General features: G+C 35.9%; 1 protein-coding gene across 10 annotated transcripts in view; it reads left to right on the top strand.

The window, feature by feature from the left end:
• Positions 1-19000, top strand: part of r3hdm1 (R3H domain containing 1) — a 41700-nt gene that overhangs the window by 13355 nt on the left and 9345 nt on the right. For 2 of the 10 annotated variants that reach the window (XM_079889866.1, XM_079889864.1), the window contains exons 3-18: positions 305-512; positions 1241-1276; positions 1951-2037; positions 6109-6238; positions 6350-6428; positions 9485-9544; positions 9993-10133; positions 10216-10324; positions 10473-10568; positions 11128-11156; positions 11276-11329; positions 11456-11673; positions 15064-15336; positions 15505-15665; positions 16544-16624; positions 18257-18499. In XM_079889866.1, coding sequence (XP_079745992.1) covers positions 336-512; positions 1241-1276; positions 1951-2037; positions 6109-6238; positions 6350-6428; positions 9485-9544; positions 9993-10133; positions 10216-10324; positions 10473-10568; positions 11128-11156; positions 11276-11329; positions 11456-11673; positions 15064-15336; positions 15505-15665; positions 16544-16624; positions 18257-18499 — 1974 coding nt within the window. In that variant the 5' untranslated portion in view covers positions 305-335. The remainder of the gene's footprint in view (positions 1-304; positions 513-1240; positions 1277-1950; positions 2038-6108; positions 6239-6349; positions 6429-9484; positions 9545-9992; positions 10134-10215; positions 10325-10472; positions 10569-11127; positions 11157-11275; positions 11330-11455; positions 11674-15063; positions 15337-15504; positions 15666-16543; positions 16625-18256; positions 18500-19000) is intronic. The other 8 variants (XM_079889869.1, XM_079889868.1, XM_079889872.1 and 5 more) reach the window with 6 other exon arrangements.

Raw genomic sequence — 19000 nt, 5'->3', positions numbered from 1 at the left:
TATGATTATAATTCGGGCTAGTCAGCTGGCTAATTAACGTATACTACTATGGGAAATGAATATTAATTAGGATACATGACACATGCACATTCAGGGAAGGTTACGAAGCAGCTTCAGACATCATTAATATTCATGATGTGAGCCTTTGGCATTACAGAATTCGTAATTTCACCCAACCTGTGTTACACTTTTACAAATTTAACATCAGTTTGGTAGCAAAGAACCAGTAATTTTAACATCACAAGTTGAAATCAACATAATTACGCTGTCAACTAAATCACCAGTTTGTCTGTTTATCTCACAGGTGGTGATTTTCGGCCTTGCGTCTGAAGATAATGTCTGAATCTTCTCTGGACACCAGAAGTTGTGACGTTATGAAGGTTCTGGAGAGTGACGGGCCGCACATGGCCGAATCGCCCGCGATCCTCAACGACCCCCAACACACGCCCCAGAACAATGGCACACACGCCCAGGAGTGTGAGACAGACCAAAGTTCCTCGCATCAAACTCAGGTAAACTTGTGCATTATGCATAAATGGTGCATTGTGGGTAACACAATCCAAAGCCAACAGAAAATGAGATTGTAGCATCTTGCTAATGACTTATTATGGGATGTTAACGACCACTGAGCGGTATGCTGTTGCTGTGGTTTCCATTGTCTCTGCTTAAAGACAGAGATAAGACAACAAGATGAGTAGAATCAGCCAATAGAATCCAAGCTGGTGTGTGATTGGCTAATGCCAGTAAAGAGAGGAAGGACAGTTAATCTGCACCTGAAATCCTGCTGGTTTATCTGCAAACCCTCAGGGTGTGTGAGTGCGCATGTGTGTGTGTGTGTGTGTGTGACTTTGCCACCATCTGCTCTTGGTGCAATGAGAAAGGGCAGCGGCCAGGTGCATTGAAACACATGCTGATCTCAGCTCTATTCCTCTCTCATTGTTCATTTCTCTCTCCTTTCCCGCACAATTAGCTGCTTCACTGGTGCACACACTCCTTTATATTACCTGCAATAACATGCATAACTCAACTTTTTGACCTTCTGGATTTGCCATAAATTTACAGGACTGGGCGATACATAGAATTATTTTATATATATATATATATATATATATATATATATATATATATATATATATAAATAAATAAAATTTAAGCATTTCATACGTTAACAAACAATTGTGTATTTGAATTATTTAATAACATGATCCAAGTTTCCTCCTTTTTTCCTTTTTAACAACAGCTCGGCCAATCAGCACAGAGTATTAAACGGTCCAAGGTACGGTATGATCACAGCATGAGTTGGTTCGCTTTTTTTGTTGCTTTTTTTTTTTTTTGATTGATTGGTTGGTTGTTTTGTTTGCCTGCGCTCTGTGTGCCTTGCGAGAAAAAGAGAGAGAGAGAGAGTTCGGCAGTGCATTGTGGGAATAAAAGCCCCTGCCCGAGTCAGTAAAGAATAATAAATGTGCTTGGGGGGGATGCTGCGTTTAGCACTTTTGCAGCATGAACCAAAATGCCGGGGGTTTGTAAAACCCAAGCGCCTCCTCTGGAGATTTTCCCACCTAGTGTCGAATTCTGCTCTGCTCTTGATGTCGGTTTATCTCTGCATTTTGAACAGCCGCTGTTTTTGTGAATTCGTTGAGTTTGTGCATTAAAACCGTGTTCTTTTTGGTTGTTTTGACATTGCCTGCAAGAAATTGTCTCTTGTGTTTATTATTATTTCTAAAAAATATTACGTTCGAGATTTTCAGACTTTCAGGGGTTTCAGATGTGTTTATATAAGCGTTGGTTTTAATAAACATGCCTCTAATTAACACACACCCCTCCCAGAGCTCTGAAAAGTCTCCTGAGACGTTGCAAAATGGTGCTTGTATATTTTTAGTCATGCGTTGTTGGACGTTTTTTTGCGAATGAGTGCCAGACGTTTTGGTAACCATGGTTACTCTCCTCCAGTCCAACGGCAAGTTAAAGTTAGTTCGCAGCTTGGCGGTGTGTGAGGAACCATCTCCACCTCCGCTCCGAGAACTGCCACAAGAACAGGTAAACGTGTGTGTGTGTGTGTGTGTGTGTGTTCTGAATAGCATACTCCTTACCTTTTAGGTCATGTGACCTAGTTTAATTAATAATTCACATACTATTTAAAATAAAAATAGCCGTTCATACTACAAAGTAGTATGTGATGGTAAAAAAAAGTGAGGAAAAATTATATTTCCATGATTTTGCATTCGCTCACAAACCTTTTGTGATGGAAATAATATGAGGTGGGAGGACAAACAATATTTCAGTGCTTTTGCGAGCGAACGCAACGTTTCTTGGGGGAACGCAAAGGTTTTTATGAAAAAATGCAAATGTTTTGCGAGGGAAGTAATTTTCTCGTGGGTACAAATGTTTTGCGAGAGAACTACATTTTTCTTGGGGGAACATAATAGTATTGCAAAAGCGGTGCAATGGTTTTGCAAGAGAATGTAAAGTCTTTCTGGGAATGCAATAGTCTTGTGAGAAAATGCCAACGTTTTGCGAGACAATGCAAAGTTTCTCGGGGAACGCAACAGTTTTGCGAGACGATGCAAAATTTCTTAGGGAACGCAATAGTTTTGCGAGAAGATGCGAAGATTCTCTGGGAACGCAATTGTTTTGTGAAGGAACGCAAATTTTCTTCAGGCGAATGCAATTGCTTTGCGAGAAAACGGAAAAGTTTTGCATAAGAAAATGCTATTGCGAGAATGCAAAGTTTCTCAGGGAACACGATAGTTTTGTGAGGGAACGCAAAGTTGTTCGGGGAACAATAGTTTTGCGAGAGAATGCTAATATTTTTTGCGAGAAAACGCAAACGTTTTGCAAGAGAAGGCACATTTTCTCGAGAAACGCAATAGTTTTGCGAGAGAATGCTAATGTTTTTGCGAGAAAACGCAAACGTTTTGCAAGAGAAGGCACATTTTCTCGAGAAACGCAATAGTTTTGCGAGAGAATGCTAATATTTTTGCGAGAAAACGCAAACGTTTTGCAAGAGAAGGCACATTTTCTCGAGAAACGCAATAGTTTTGCGAGAGAATGCTAATGTTTTTGCGAGAAAACGCAAACGTTTTGCAAGAGAAGGCACATTTTCTCGAGAAACGCAATAGTTTTGCGAGAATGCAAAGTTTCTCAGGGAATGTAATACTTTGCGAGAGAATGCAAATTTTCTCAGGAAACACAATAGTTTCCCAAGAGAATGCACATTTTTTGCGAGAAAATGGCAATTTTAAGGGGAGCGAGTTTGTTTTGCGAGAAAACGGTAGTTTTGCAAGACAACACAAAGTTTCTCTGGGGATCGCAATACATTTGCGATAGAAGCTAAAAGCATTGAAATATAATTTTTTCTTTACATCATTCCCCTTAGGGGCTTCATAGCAAAGCACATAAACTCTGATCAAACCGATGTCCTTGCTCCAGTGCTTCCCACATCAATAACGCTGTCAAAACATCAACGCTGCTCTTAGTTATAAAGACGTTTTGCGCAAGTCGATCGCATATGTGCACGTTTTATAGAGCTGTGCGTTTATTAAAGGTGTGCGCGTCCCCAGCACAGGATTGCATTCATCCATCATCTATACCAAATACAATTTTCCTGTCTCAGCTGCCTAGCTCAGTGGATTGCTATAATTGCCTGTTCTTATCCAAACCCCATTTTTGTTCTATTTATTAGGTTAGTGTGCTGCTCAGAGCCGCTATTAGGAAGCCTAGAGCTCGCTGTAGGCGGTCAACACCATCAGCTCTTTGTATACAAGGCTGCAACTTTCTTTGTGTGTTGGTTATTAAAGATATAATAATGACATTATATATATTCATCATATTTATACTTTTTTTTTTTTTTACTTTTCATTTAAGTTTTTCGAAAGTAAAGCATATTTTGTTCTTTTTTTATCCTTACTGATGTAACATTTGAGATGTAAACCAAATACATTGCATGTTATATCATACTCATTGTTGGCTTGCATTTATTTTTATAAGCATGTCAATACTTGACCATATAATATTTCAGAGAAAAGCTATGTATGGTGAATACATTTGACAACCTTGCTTTTAAATGACATTTTTGTTAAGAAACCCAGACGATCGTTTCGTTTTTATCTTTTTTTTAAATCGGAAGTCATGCAGTGCAAGACCAGGTGAGGAAGAAAAGAACTCAAGGTCTTTGTGGACAAACTGTCTGAAAGACGAATAAATGTCCTTAATCAAGTTTACGTCCTTGAACGAGTGAATGAGACTTCCTCCCCGAGGAAAGAGGGTCTCTATTCATAGACCTTTCTCATCTCTCTGAACCCCCCCCCCTTCACAACCTGCTCATTCACGATCTGTCCATTCGTCTTCTCTCTCGCCGTCCCTCGTGTAGCATGACATTTTTGTCCTCGTTCAGGTGAAGAAAAAAGCCAGAGAAAGAAAAACAGTGCCTAACGATTTATAACGAACATAAAAGGACCCAAAATGAAACCTGTCGTCATTTACTATGTACAAAATCCAAACAATTTTAGAGCTTGACAGCCCTGGTTCCCATTTACTTTCATTATATGGAAAAGAGCAGCATGAACATTCAGCTAAACATCTCCTTTTGTACTCGGAAGAAAGAAAGTCGAAAGATTTGAGATCACGAAAAGTGGTTAAATGATGAAAGAATTATAATTTTAGGGTGAACTATCTCTTTAAAGCCACTGCTGTTCATTTGGCTGGCTCTTTCTCTCACTCTCTGTTTGAAATAAAGCCGAGTTTTAGCATCAGAGTGAAGGATCATGGTGGGATCGAGTCCAAAGCTCACAGAAGGGCAGAATGATCTCATAACCTCCACAATCCTTCGTTTTTCTCCTCAGGGGAGTTTGTAAATCCCATTCATAAAATATAAATTCATGTGCAGTAGAACAGGCCAAAATACCCTCTAAACCTAAAAGCTGCGCACCTGAATGGAATATATTTACTATAATGAACATGCACTTCTTGTACAATCACTATCGAAAGTTTTTAACTGTTATAGGGTCAGTTTGATACAGTTTACCATAACATAATTGAATGAACAATAAGCATAATTTATGAGCAAAATTAAATTCTGTTTAAATCGTTCATGAAGTGGGATTGAATAGGCCTGGCCTAAAAAAGTATCACTTTTTATTTATTATTTTTTTTTATTATTTTGGTAAAGTTTAAGTTTTTGAACAAAAAATATTTATTTATTTAGTGCTTTGTGACATAAGTGTTATGTATTATTATTATTGTGGAATTATATTATAATGTGTGGAATTTGGATTAGTTTTTCCCTTTTATTGTGACTTTTGTCCAAATGTCAGTGGATATATCAGCCTGTCACTAATTTAAAACTAAAATTATTGATTTGATTGATTATTTAATTTTTGTTTTTATATATATATGCACGCACGCACGCACGCACACACACACACACACACACACACACACACACACACACACACACACACACACATTGCTGTTTTTTATTATCAATATTATTGTCCAATATAGTATATATAACTATATAGTATATATAAACATTTATTTCTTCACCTATATATTATTGGTACTCTATATACTACCGGTATATATTATTGTGGGAAATTTGATTTAGCTTTTTTATTTATTGTTATTTTTATTCTTTATTTATAGACAGATTTGTGATACCCTCCATAAATTCATAAATTACTAATCTAAAAGTTTTTTTTTATTTTTTTTTATTGTGCTTTTATAGTTAGTTTATAGTCTAGGGTTTACGTTGGAACGTTTTTGTTCTCTGTTGTGATTGTTATGTGAGAGGAGGCAAGTCTTTATTACTTGAGATGATTACAAGTCTTGTGCTAATTGTTTTGGCAAAGTATTTCAATCAAACTCCTCTGATTAGTTGCAGCTAAGGGAAAGAGATCATAATTAGCTTTAAATTACCCTCCTCACTTCATAATGACAAAAATGAGCTGTTGTTTTTCTTCTAATCATCAAAAAAAGGTGTTAGTTGTTTTTAGAAACTTGGGAAATGTGAATGTGTTCATATTCTATAATTGAATGAAATTGAATGAATCACTTTTTGCTATTGTTAATGTCTTATTTCTAAATCTGTTTTATTATTTGTTTTAACAGGAAAAGATTGATATCGAGCTCAGTCAGTCTTTTGAAAAAGACGAAACTTCCATCAAAATTGAGGACAGTGAGAAAATCTCAGAAAAGCCAGAGAAAACAGACCGACTGTCCAAGAAGACACTCTCAAGAGGTGTGTGTGTGTGTGTGTGTCTTTGTTTTTTTGGCAGAGGAGGTGTTTTCTCACAGGCCAGATGGATGCAACAGAATGTGTGTGATGAATCTCTCTCCATCTCTCTCTCAGATCCCAGTCAGGAATACACAGACTCCACGGGAATAGACCTCCATGAGTTTCTGGTCAACACGCTGAAGAACAACCCCCGGTGTGTGAAAATCCCCCCACCGTCTCATTAACACACCCTCGTCTGAATGTTACTGCTACTGCTACTTCCTGTCGATTCATTGTTTTGTTTTTTAATGTGCTTTTTATTTCTAGAGTAGGTCACTTTAGTTCGATAGGCCATTTTACACAAAGTAACTTTGCAACTACATGTCAACTAGCAGTCATTAGAGTATTAGAAGACTGTCTGCTTAATATCTGCTAACACTTTATTCTGATGCTCCCCCAACAGACATGTTGACATGTAGATGCAAATTTACTTGTAGTTAGTTGACATGTAGTTGCAAGTTTTTTTATAGTTAGTAGAATGTCTAAAGCGGACTATTGAAATAAAGTGTGACCTAGGTCACTTTAAAGGGGACAATTGCAGTTTATTTTGTTTTGGGGTCATTTTCTATTTAATATTTGTATATAAATAATATATTTTTAGATATTATGTTTTAATAATCATTTTAAAAGGATAGTTCACCCAAAAATGAAAATTCTGTCATCACTTACTCATGTCGTTCAAAACGCATAAAACTTTTGTTCATTTCTGTAAAACAAATGAATATATTTATTTGTCCCTCCATTGAAATTCTCTACACCCAAAACAAAACAAAAGTTAATAAAGAGATCGTAAACTAAATCCATATGAATCGAGCGGGTTCAATCCAAGTCTTCTGAAGAGACACAGTCGCTTTATATGATGAACAGATTTAATTTCGGCTTTTATTCACTTATAAACATTGATCAGCAAACATAAATGGAAGTTCAACCGTACTTACTTGACGCGCAAGAACAAACCTCATTGGTTCTTACAGAAGCTCAAACGTGCTGTGTAACACGAGAATGAACCTCATTGGTTCTTGCTGAAGCTCAAACGTGCTGCGTAACACGAGAATGAACCTCATTGGTTCTTACAGAAGCTCAAACGTGCTGTGTAACACGAGAATGAACCTCATTGGTTCTTACAGAAGCTCAAATGTGCAGCGTAACACGAGAATGAACCTCATTGGTTCTTGCTGAAGCTCAAACGTGCTGTGTAACACGAGAATGAACCTCATTGGTTCTTACAGAAGCTCAAATGTGCAGCGTAACACGAGAATGAACCTCATTGGTTCTTGCTGAAGCTCAAACGTGCTGCGTACCACGAGAATGAACCTCATTGGTTCTTGCTGAAGCTCAAACGTGCTGCGTAACACGAGAATGAACCTCATTGGTTCTTGCTGAAGCTCAAACGTGCTGCGTAACACGAGAATGAACCTCATTGGTTCTTGCTGAAGCTCAAACGTGCTGCGTAACACGAGAATGAACCTCATTGGTTCTTGCTGAAGCTCAAACGACCTGCGTAACACGAGAATGAACCTCATTGGTTCTTGCTGAAGCTCAAACGACCTGCGTAACACGAGAATGAACCTCATTGGTTCTTGCTGAAGCTCAAACGTGCTGCGTAACACGAGAATGAACCTCATTGGTTCTTGCTGAAGCTCAAACGACCTGCGTAACACGAGAATGAACCTCATTGGTTCTTGCTGAAGCTCAAACGTGCTGCGTAACACGAGAATGAACCTCATTGGTTCTTGCTGAAGCTCAAACGTGCTGCGTAACACGAGAATGAACCTCATTGGTTCTTGCTGAAGCTCAAACGACCTGCGTAACACGAGAATGAACCTCATTGGTTCTTGCTGAAGCTCAAACGACCTGCGTAACAGGAAATGAACCTCATTGGTTCTTGCTGAAGCTCAAACGTGCTGCGTAACACGAGAATGAACCTCATTGGTTCTTGCTGAAGCTCAAACGTGCTGCGTAACACGAGAATGAACCTCATTGGTTCTTGCTGAAGCTCAAACGTGCTGCGTAACACGAGAATGAACCTCATTGGTTCTTGCTGAAGCTCAAACGTGCTGCGTAACACGAGAATGAACCTCATTGGTTCTTGCTGAAGCTCAAACGTGCTGCGTAACACGAGAATGAACCTCATTGGTTCTTGCTGAAGCTCAAACGTGCTGCGTAACACGAGAATGAACCTCATTGGTTCTTGCTGAAGCTCAAACGACCTGCGTAACACGAGAATGAACCTCATTGGTTCTTGCTGAAGCTCAAACGACCTGCGTAACACGAGAATGAACCTCATTGGTTCTTGCTGAAGCTCAAACGTGCTGCGTAACACGAGAATGAACCTCATTGGTTCTTGCTGAAGCTCAAACGTGCTGCGTAACACGAGAATGAACCTCATTGGTTCTTGCTGAAGCTCAAACGTGCTGCGTAACACGAGAATTAACCTCATTGGTTCTTGCTGAAGCTCAAACGACCTGCGTAACACGAGAATGAACCTCATTGGTTCTTGCTGAAGCTCAAACGACCTGCGTAACACGAGAATGAACCTCATTGGTTCTTGCTGAAGCTCAAACGTGCTGCGTAACACGAGAATGAACCTCATTGGTTCTTGCTGAAGCTCAAACGTGCTGCGTAACACGAGAATGAACCTCATTGGTTCTTGCTGAAGCTCAAACGACCTGCGTAACACGAGAATGAACCTCATTGGTTCTTGCTGAAGCTCAAACGTGCTGCGTAATTTGAATGCATCATGTACGTTTACTGATCAATGTTTATGTGAAAAAAAGCCTAAATTAAATCTGTTCATCATTTAAAGCTATTGCGTCTCTTCAGAAGACTTGAATTAAACCTCGATTCATATGGATTTATTTTTCAATGTCTTTATGAATGTTTTGAAGTGTCAGAATTTTAGGTGAATAGGCTTTCAATGACAGAAATCTCTCAGATTTCATTAAAAATATCTTTGTGTTCTTCTGACGGAACGACATGAGGGCGAGTAATTGACAGAATTTTCAATTTTTGGGTGAACTATTACTTAAATATTTCTATTAAAAAGTATAAGAAAACTACTTTTTGCACAAGTATTGCGTCTCTTCTTGGTCGTTAATGTGGTTCGATGCGGAGCTTGTAGGCACACATTTGAATGCTCTTGCACTTGTGCGCTGGATTCTCATCATGCTGATGAGATGTAATAAATGCTAATGAACGCTGCTCTTACAGGGACAGAATGATGCTGCTGAAACTCGAGCAAGATATTCTGGACTTCATTAGTAACATCGAGTAAGTCGAGCCAAAAAATAAAGAACTGTTTAAACTGACGTGATTTCTTTCACACACACACACACACACACACACACACACACAAATATACATATAAAGCAAATTACTTAAAAATGTAAATGTTTAAAAAAAAATTCCTCTTTTCTTAATTTTTATGCGTATCATATTTATGCTAGGTTGAAATATCAAAAATTACTATTTTAATGTATGTACAAAAATGTATTTTAATATTTGTCCATTTTGAGTACATTTTTTGTTTTTTTCTTAATTTTGAGAATTGTATGTAAAATGTTAATAATAAAACTGTATTTATGTATCAGCATTTAATTGATTGAGGGGCCGTTTACACAACACCGTTTTCAACTAAAACTGGATTAATGCACATAAATATAAATAAAAAATATTAGGTTTTATAATAAGTATATTTATATTTAACCTCCCCCCCCAGAAGTCAGAAGAGGAAGTTCCCCCCGATGACATCATACCACAGGATGCTCCTTCACAGGGTGGCGGCATATTTTGGGCTGGACCATAATGTCGATCAGACTGGGAAATCAGTAATTATCAACAAAACCAACAATACTAGAATGTACGTGTGGATTTAATGGTTACTAGCCTCAGTTGTAATAACTTTGAAAGTTTTAATGTAACTTTTTTTTTTTCTCTCACAGACCAGATCAGAAGTTTTCTGAACACATTAAAGATGATAAAACGGATGATTTCCAAAAGCGGTACATCTTAAAGAGAGATAACTCCAGCTTGGACCAGGAGGATGGCAGGGTAAGACATAGATTCTAACTTAAATATGTTACTTACAAATAAATAAACTTCTGATTGAAATAATCCAACAACCAACAAATGTATACAATAATTTGCGCAATATGGTATTGAAGATAAAGTGTAGGTGTGTGTGTGTGTGTGTGTTTAGCTGCGGATGCGACTTAAGGATGACAGAAGGAGTAAATCAATAGAGGAGCGAGAGGAGGAATACCAGCGCGCCAGAGACAGGATCTTCGCCCAAGACGTGCGTCTCCTTACCAAAATACAACACATCTTATTATAAACCTATTAAGTTTTGTTTTTTATAAGTAGTGTTATTTATTACTTAGTATAAACCACAACTTTGTGTGAGAAATGTCTATCATTTATCATATAATAGTTAATTTGAGCATAAATTTTGTTTTGTACTTTACCTGTAATATAAATGTTAGAAATGTAGTTTGCTCTAATTTTTTATTAATTTAGATAAAGCTAAAAAAAAATTACTATATATATATAGCACTTTACAATAAGGTTCTATTAGTTAACTGCGTTAGTTAACATGAACTAACAATGACAAATACTTCTAAAGCATTTATTAATCTTAGTTAATAATTTCAACATTTACTGATAAAGTAGTATGTGTTAATATTATTGAATGGATTTGAGCTGACATTAACCAGCAATTAACAGTTGTACTTTCATTAACTAGCATTACAAAGATTAATAAATAATGTAACAAAAGCATTGCTCATTGTTAGTTAATAAATATTGTTTTGTTTGTTTGTATTTAGTTTTTTTAATGTGCGTCTTTTTATCTGCAGGGACAAGAACATTTCCCTTTTGATAAAAGGTAAAAATATTAATAACAGTTACTAGTGAGTTATATGTGGGAGCTTCTTTATTGCTTTCTTGTTTGTCTGTTGTCTTATATACAGTATGTGATAATTGCGATGCTTAAATTCCCTCTAGAATTCAAGAGGACATGACTTTCATTAACACTCAGCAAAGACGACAGATATTCAGGTAGTTTGTGTACTTTTATTAGCTTAATTACATACCAGTTATGAGACAGAGATTTGCGCTTTTAAGTAAACGGTAGCCATGTTTGTTTATCGCCGGGTTTTAATCCATGAGTCGTTGTTTTTGTAGATTGAGAGACGGGCGCTCGGGAAACAGTCGTCAGAGCAGCTCTGAGAACGAGCTGAAGTATTCGGATTCTCGGCCCTGGAGCAGCACGGATTCAGACAGCTCCCACAGAAACCTGAAGCCCGCCATGACTAAAGCCAACAGCTTCAGCGGCATCAGCCTGCTGATTCGAGGAGACAGCACGGCCAGCAGCAAGAGCATGGGGAAACTGTCTAAAACCAGTAAATAACACACCTTCATTCACTTAACTGTCTAACTGGGGACTTGGTAATAGACTTTTTTAGGGATGCACAATATAGAAGATTTTGAAATCAAAACGATGCCTACTTACCTTTAGTCGTTTGCGAACGATTCAGTAAGTTATTCTAAAGAAGAAATGTTTGTCTTCATTTATCTTTCATCAAAATATACTTGTTCCTGTCTCTGAAACGACTTTCCATTTCCTCTGACATCATCAGGCCTTATTTTTAAGCCACTCCCCTTCATCTTTTCAACAAAATATAATAATTGTTCCTGCCTCTGAAACGACTTATCGTCACCGCTGACATCATCAAGGCCTTATTTTAAGCCACTCCCCTTTAATTTTTCATCATAATGAAATAATTGTTCTTGCCTCTGAAACGACTTACCGTTACCGCTGACATCATCATGGCCTTATTTTAAGCCACTCCCCTTCATCTTTTCAACAAAATATAATAATTGTTCCTGCCTCTGAAACGACTTATCGTTACCGCTGACATCAAGGCCTTATTTTAAGCCACTCCCCTTTAATTTTTCATCATAATGAAATAATTGTTCTTGCCTCTGAAACGACTTATCGTTACCGCTGACATCATCATGGCCTTATTTTAAGCCACTCCCCTTTAATTTTTCATATATAATTGTATAAATTTTCAGTTTATATATGAAAATTGTATAAATCATAAATAATTGTTCCTGCCTCTAAAACGACTATCCATTTCTGCATCATCAAGGTCTTGTTTTAAAACCTTCAACTTCCTGTTATATTAAAATGCTTTTCACCATCCAGTGTAATTCTTGATCAATAAAATCAAGTCCCTAATATAATTTTTTTTTTTTTTTTTTTTTTTTTTTGCGTGAACATAATACAAAAGCCAGTTCATCTTAATTTTAAAATTAAGTGTTCAGGCAAGCTACATTTATAGCTGAAAACAAGTAGTTTTGAAACCTAAAAAGAGAAAATTAAGTTTTTATTATAATTAGTTTAGTGTGAGTTAAAAATAAATAATAATTATGTCTGCTATGAACTGCTTTGTACATCAGCCTAATCAGACCGATACAGATGGTTTAAAGTTACAATTTTAAATAACAAATGATACTAAAATTAGTATATGCAGATTGATTATGGTCCCTGATATATCGTGCATCCCTAGATGTCTGTGGTTTTTAAATGAAGCCAATATCATTTTTACAGACTACAGTTTATGTCGGAATTACCGTAATTAGGAGACATGAGATTCTGCTCCAATCGATTCCTTTCCCCGGACTCAGAAATGCTTTGTTTCTATGGCAATGCTCATATATATATATATATATATATATATGTATATGTGTATATATGTGTATATGTGTATATGTTTTTGACAGCGGTCAAATAGGACCAGTCAGTAAAGAGATTCCGAATTCCAAACATTTACAGTAATTCCAACATGAACCCTAAAATCCAACTTTTTAGAGGTTGACATTTTTTATTGTAGTTTGAGATCTTTTCCAGTTTGTCTTGTTCAAATACTACATGAACTGACCGTGTGTATCTTCACTTTCACTATCCCAGTCCTGCTTTCCTATGCTCACCGTTTTGTTCTTTTGAAGACCATTTTTTGTTTCATCATTTCGTGTTCGTGCTTTAAGCTGCCATGTATTGAGTGTGTGTGTGCGTGTGTGTGTATGGTGAATCTCTCTGCCCTCTTTTTTCACCTATTTCATGTCCATCGAGGAACAGCTAAGAGAACACATTCATATTCAGAGCCGTCTGCTCTCTGGATTCATTGGTTATTTATGCTCTGGCATTTAGAAGCTCAAGGAGTCGAAGCCAATATATATTTATCACTTTTAATATTTAATGGGACTGCTCTTCCGTTCAGCAACCGCTGGATCTCTCCTCATGGCCAGTTACGTTTGAACAGCCCTCTGAATGATCACACATTCTGTTGCTGTTATACATCAGTGGGTTTCATCCAGATATAAATCAGATAAGAAATTTAGTATTTTTTCATTTTATTATTCACTATCAAATCGAAATTTAGTATATTTATTTGTTAATGGTTTATTTTGTTTTTTAATTACTAACAAAAATCACTTATGTGGTTTGCAGACAGTTCAATATTTTAACTTTATTTTATTTTTGATTTTAATCATATTATTTAAAATCAGATTCAGTCTGAACAATCAGATTTCAAGTAGTTTTCATCGGTATGAGACTATTCTGGATAAATATGTTTAAAAAAATTAGCCATAATAATGAATAACAATTTATTAAAGCTGCAGTCTGTAACGTTTTTGGGTTAAAAATTATCCAAAATACATTTTTGAGCAAGTACATAACCAGCCAGTGTTCAAAACTCTCTGCTTGTCTTAGCTCGATTCAAAACGGTACGCTTGTAATAATGTTTTTAATTCCAGTGGTACTGGTGGATTTCCGTGGGAAATTCGAGCATGTTTTTGAGTCATTACGTCACATCTGTACACATAAAGAAGAGACTCGGCCAGTAGGCTATGAGTGTGAGGATGTTGGAGGTGGAGATTTATAGCCTTTTCTCACAGCACTTAATATAATTAAACTTATCAATCTGATGGCGGATCCAGAAAGGTTCAAACGACAATCACAACTGGAGATTCACCCGGTGTAAAATTTCGGAGTGGCTACAGAAAAAAAGAGACTGCAACCGGCCCATGCGAAAACAAGGATAAATATCGGAAGGGCATTAAATGTAGTCACGCAATGCTGATGTTGTTAACATTAACAATTTGAGAACAAAGTATAATTTGCACGGTTTGACGTGATATCAATCGTTAGATTTAATCAGCGATTTACTGCAATGCTTTTTTTCCAGTGACATTTTCCGGTGAAAATTCTTATGTTGGTCATAATTCCAAAAAGCAGAATCCGTGATTCCGAATGCCAGTTTCCACACCGACGCGGCGACTGACATCCGCACTTTCTCCTCAAAACATTGGATTCATGTGCCGTGCCGAGCCACAACCCACGTAAAGTTGATAATTCCGCGAATAACTGCAATTGCAGATTTCGAACAGAGGTGGCGACAAAGAGGATAAACTACGGACTGCAGCTTTAACAAAAAATATTATTTCATTAAAGGATAATAATAAATATTTGATCAAATTAATTAATAATAAAACAAATTAACTAAAGAATTCTGATTATTGAAAAGAATATCTGGAGGAAACATCACCAGATGAATTCTTTTTGGCATGATTTTTATTTGGACCACCATTCATGGTTCCGCTTCCTTTTTATGACATCATTTCCTGTCATATCTGTTTTTAGCCCCGCCCATCATCCCCTCTTCATTAATTTCCTCATCTCCCACCTGACAGTAAAAACTCTTTCGCTCTTCACCCTCCTTCAGGTTCAGACTCCTCTAGTAGCGTAGGTTCCTCTTCCGGGTCGCTCTCTCGGCCTACTCAGCTGCCGTTACCCGCCCCCGTTGTTCCCCATCCCGGTCGGGGCTTCACCCCGGCGGCCCCTCTTCCGGCCGTGCCCATCGGGGGCAGCGCAACCGTCCCGGTCTCTCAGAGCGCAACTACTAACTCGAACATTAATACTAACGCTAGCTTCTACATCGTTCCTCTGGACACCACCGCCATCCCACCGGGCAGCGTTCTGCTCAATCCACAGACAGGTGGGTACTTCCTGAGTCCTGACCAACATTTACTTCAAACCATGGAGGTTACGCTGCGTATTCGACATACTAACTTTCCTTACTAATTCAATGTTGCACGAATGAAGTAAAAAATCTGTTTTGCGCTAGTCTTTTTGTAACTGTTTGTTTGGTTTTTGTCCTGTAAAGGTCAGCCTTTTGTTAACCCCGATGGCAGTCCGGTGATCTACAACCCTGCCATGACATCACAGCAGGGGCGGGGCCAGCAGCCCATGTCTCTCCCGCCCCCTCCTCCTCCGCCTCTTCCTCCTCCTCCTCAACCTCCGCCAGCCAATCACCTTCTAGCACAGGTCAGGAAAACAGATTTTACTATATAGTTATATATATATTTTACTTTGTCTTATATTTTTGGTCTTATATTTTAATATTAAATATTTAAATAACTATTTTATATTATAATTTAGTTGAATTGTTTTGTTTTGTCCCGTTTTGTTTAATAATATTTTTACACTTTTCTTATTTTTAGTAATTATTTTCTTAATTTTTTTGGGGGGGGTAAGTTATAATTTTCTTTTTAATAATATTTTTATTTACTTGTTATATTATTTAATTTATCTTTTTAATGTTTTATTTACATTTATTTTAATTATTGTAGTTTTTCCTAATATTTAAACTGTATTTAAATATATACAATTAAATAAATGTGTAATATATTCATCATCATATTGGTTATTGGCCGTAGTGTAAAATAATGATCTCTCATAATTGTAATATATCAGGCAAAATTATTCTTCTGTAACATGTTTAATTTTTATTTACTCATTTCTTCTTTCATTTAATTTTATGCATGCAAAACTGTATACGTTTTATCATATTTGGTTATGGTTCATAGCTCAAGAAATAACATGGTATATATAAAAATAAAATATGGTATTTAATATGGTTTGGTAATAAATAGGCAGTTTTTTTTCACTGATATAATCTACATTCATCACATGCATTGTAATTTTGTCTTTTATCGGTTCATATTTCTTTATAATCAGAACATTGACGTATTTGTTTAATGTTATTACTCTATGACGTGACTTCCGTTCTCATTCATTCTGCCCTTCCTTTTCGTTCGGTGCTGTTTTGTTCTCTTTCTCTTTGTCGTTGTGGCCTGATCCCGTCGTTCATCCTCTCTTCTTCTCTCCTCCTTCTCTCTCTCTCTCTCTCTGTGTCTCTGCAGTCGTCTGCTCAGCCTGTGCAGTTTGCTGCGGTCTCTTGTCCTCCTCTCCTGCCTGCTGCTTTCACTCAACAATACACTGTGGTACTTCTCTCTTCCTTCACTATGTCCTTTTCTCTTCCCTCGATTTATTAAAGAGGCCGTATCTTGGAAAGCATGGAAAGAATTTTTCGGTTTATTTGAAATAAAAGTTCAATATACAGTATGATGCACTAAAATTCACAACTCTTACACTTTTAAAATGTTTTAAATAATTAATTAATTAATTATATTTTTATGTTTTCTGGTTAAATGTTGTTGTTGTTTAATATACCCTAAAATACATAATTCTTGAACTTTAAAAATCTTTTTTGTTTTATTTATTTATTTATTTACTTATTTAATAAGTGTATTTAATATATTTTATATTAGTTTTTAGATTTTTTTGTTTATTTGAAATAATTTCACGATACAAAACATTCATACCCTAATATTCACAGCTCTTAAACTTTTAAAATCTTTTGTATTTAATGTATTTATTCATGTTTTCATTTATTTATTTTTTTATTTTATATTGAAAAATATTTATATTAATTTAGATAATTTCTTCATTTATTTATTATTATTATTATTATTATTTTATTCAATTTTTCTATTTTTTTTATTCAAAAGTTCAAACTACGATACATATTCACAGCTCTTAAACTTTTAAAATGTGTTTAATTGTACATTTTATTTATACATTTATTTATTAGATTTTTCTTGTTATTTTGAAACAAGTTAAATATACAATATAAATAAATATTATTACAAAAGTGCAGAATATGGCCCCTTTAATGTTTTGTCCTATTTTTTTCTCTATTTTTCAGTCTTTAATTATTTTTTCTTTGTTGTTTTTTTAGTTTGTCCCTGTTCTTCTCTTTAGTCATTTAAACTTTTTTTTGGTTTATTCATTTCCATTTTCTGTGGCATCCTGTGATCAGAAACTGGATGTCAAGAGAAACTCTGTTCCGTCAGTTTCATCGATGAATCTCTCCAAAGTTTCAAAACGAGCCCCATGTGATTTGTCGTTCCCAGCGGAGCCTAATGACTGAATTGGGTCACTTCTGTCATATTTCTCACTGTGTGACCTGTTTCTACCAAATATAACACCCTCATTAACAAATTCAGACCACATGAATAATTAACCACACCAGATGTTGTTACTACTTTAATAAGAAGATGTCTGCCAGTGGTGATGTCCTGGTGGATGAGGGGCAGGACTTTGATCTGAGCTTAAAGTCCTCGCTGTGATGCCCTGGTTTAGTTTTTGATAGTCTCCCATGATCTCATGACACCTTCAGCGTGTGTTCCACTTCAACTTTTACAAATATATCCCATTAAGTTGCGTAATCAAATGACGATGGACTCTTGGGTTTCAAATGAGAGAAATTGATTAGAAAAATGACCCAATTTTAATTTAGCTTTTTTTTTTTTCTTTTTTTTTTTATTGAATTGTAAAATTGGACAATTGGTTAATATTATTTTTACCAACCCACAAGGCCTTGATTAAATAATTTAAAATAAATATTACATAAGTAGACAATGATTTCCTACATAGCTTTGTTATAGTCACACTTTTTTCAAAATTTTACGTGTGTGTGTAAATATCGGATAAAATCAGTTTTTCTCAGATAATTAATTTGTAAAAAAATATGTTATAAAAGTGAAATTGTGTGTGTTTGTGCATTAAAACAGCAACAGGACGGTTTAAGTGCACAGTTCAGCCAGATGAATCTAGTTCGGCAGCCTTCAGGTGACGGTCCGGACCCCCACACGGGCCTCTACCCACAATCCCTGGTGCTCCAGAACCATCCGCCCAGCAGCTACATGCTTCCTTCAGCAGGACAGCCCATGAGCGGCCATCCCTACCCCCATCCCACACCCGTCAACCAACCCATCCTACAGCCACACGGATACATACAGCAGCCCGTGCAGCAGGTATAACCACACGCTCATGGTGCACTATACATCATTATTTTTAACTTAAGAAAATCAATATTTTCATATAAGTAAAATATATACAGTATTTATATGTAAAATATCTACAAGAGTGTAAATTATAAAATGTCTATAATAGTGCTTTTTTAACACATAATTCATTTTATAAAGGTAAATACCATTTATTATAAAATTAAATAACTACATTTTATAGCATTTATATTATATTTATATAGCATAAGTTTTTTTAAATAAACGTATAAATGTAAAATATGTATTATAAAATCAGATTTTATAGTTTATAATTTTATAAATAGTTTTTTCTCATATGATGTTTTATTTAAATGTTTATCAAATTAAATAATTACACTGTGTGTGTGTGTGTGTATATATATATATATATATATATATATATATATATATATATATATATATACATATATATATATATATATATATATATATATATACACACACACACACACACACACACACACACAC

Source organism: Squalius cephalus (assembly GCF_949319135.1).
Source record: "Squalius cephalus genome assembly, chromosome: 13".
Lineage (NCBI taxonomy): Eukaryota > Metazoa > Chordata > Actinopteri > Cypriniformes > Leuciscidae > Squalius > Squalius cephalus.
Note: the sequence above shows the minus strand (reverse complement) of the source record. Positions and strands in the feature narration are given on the sequence as shown.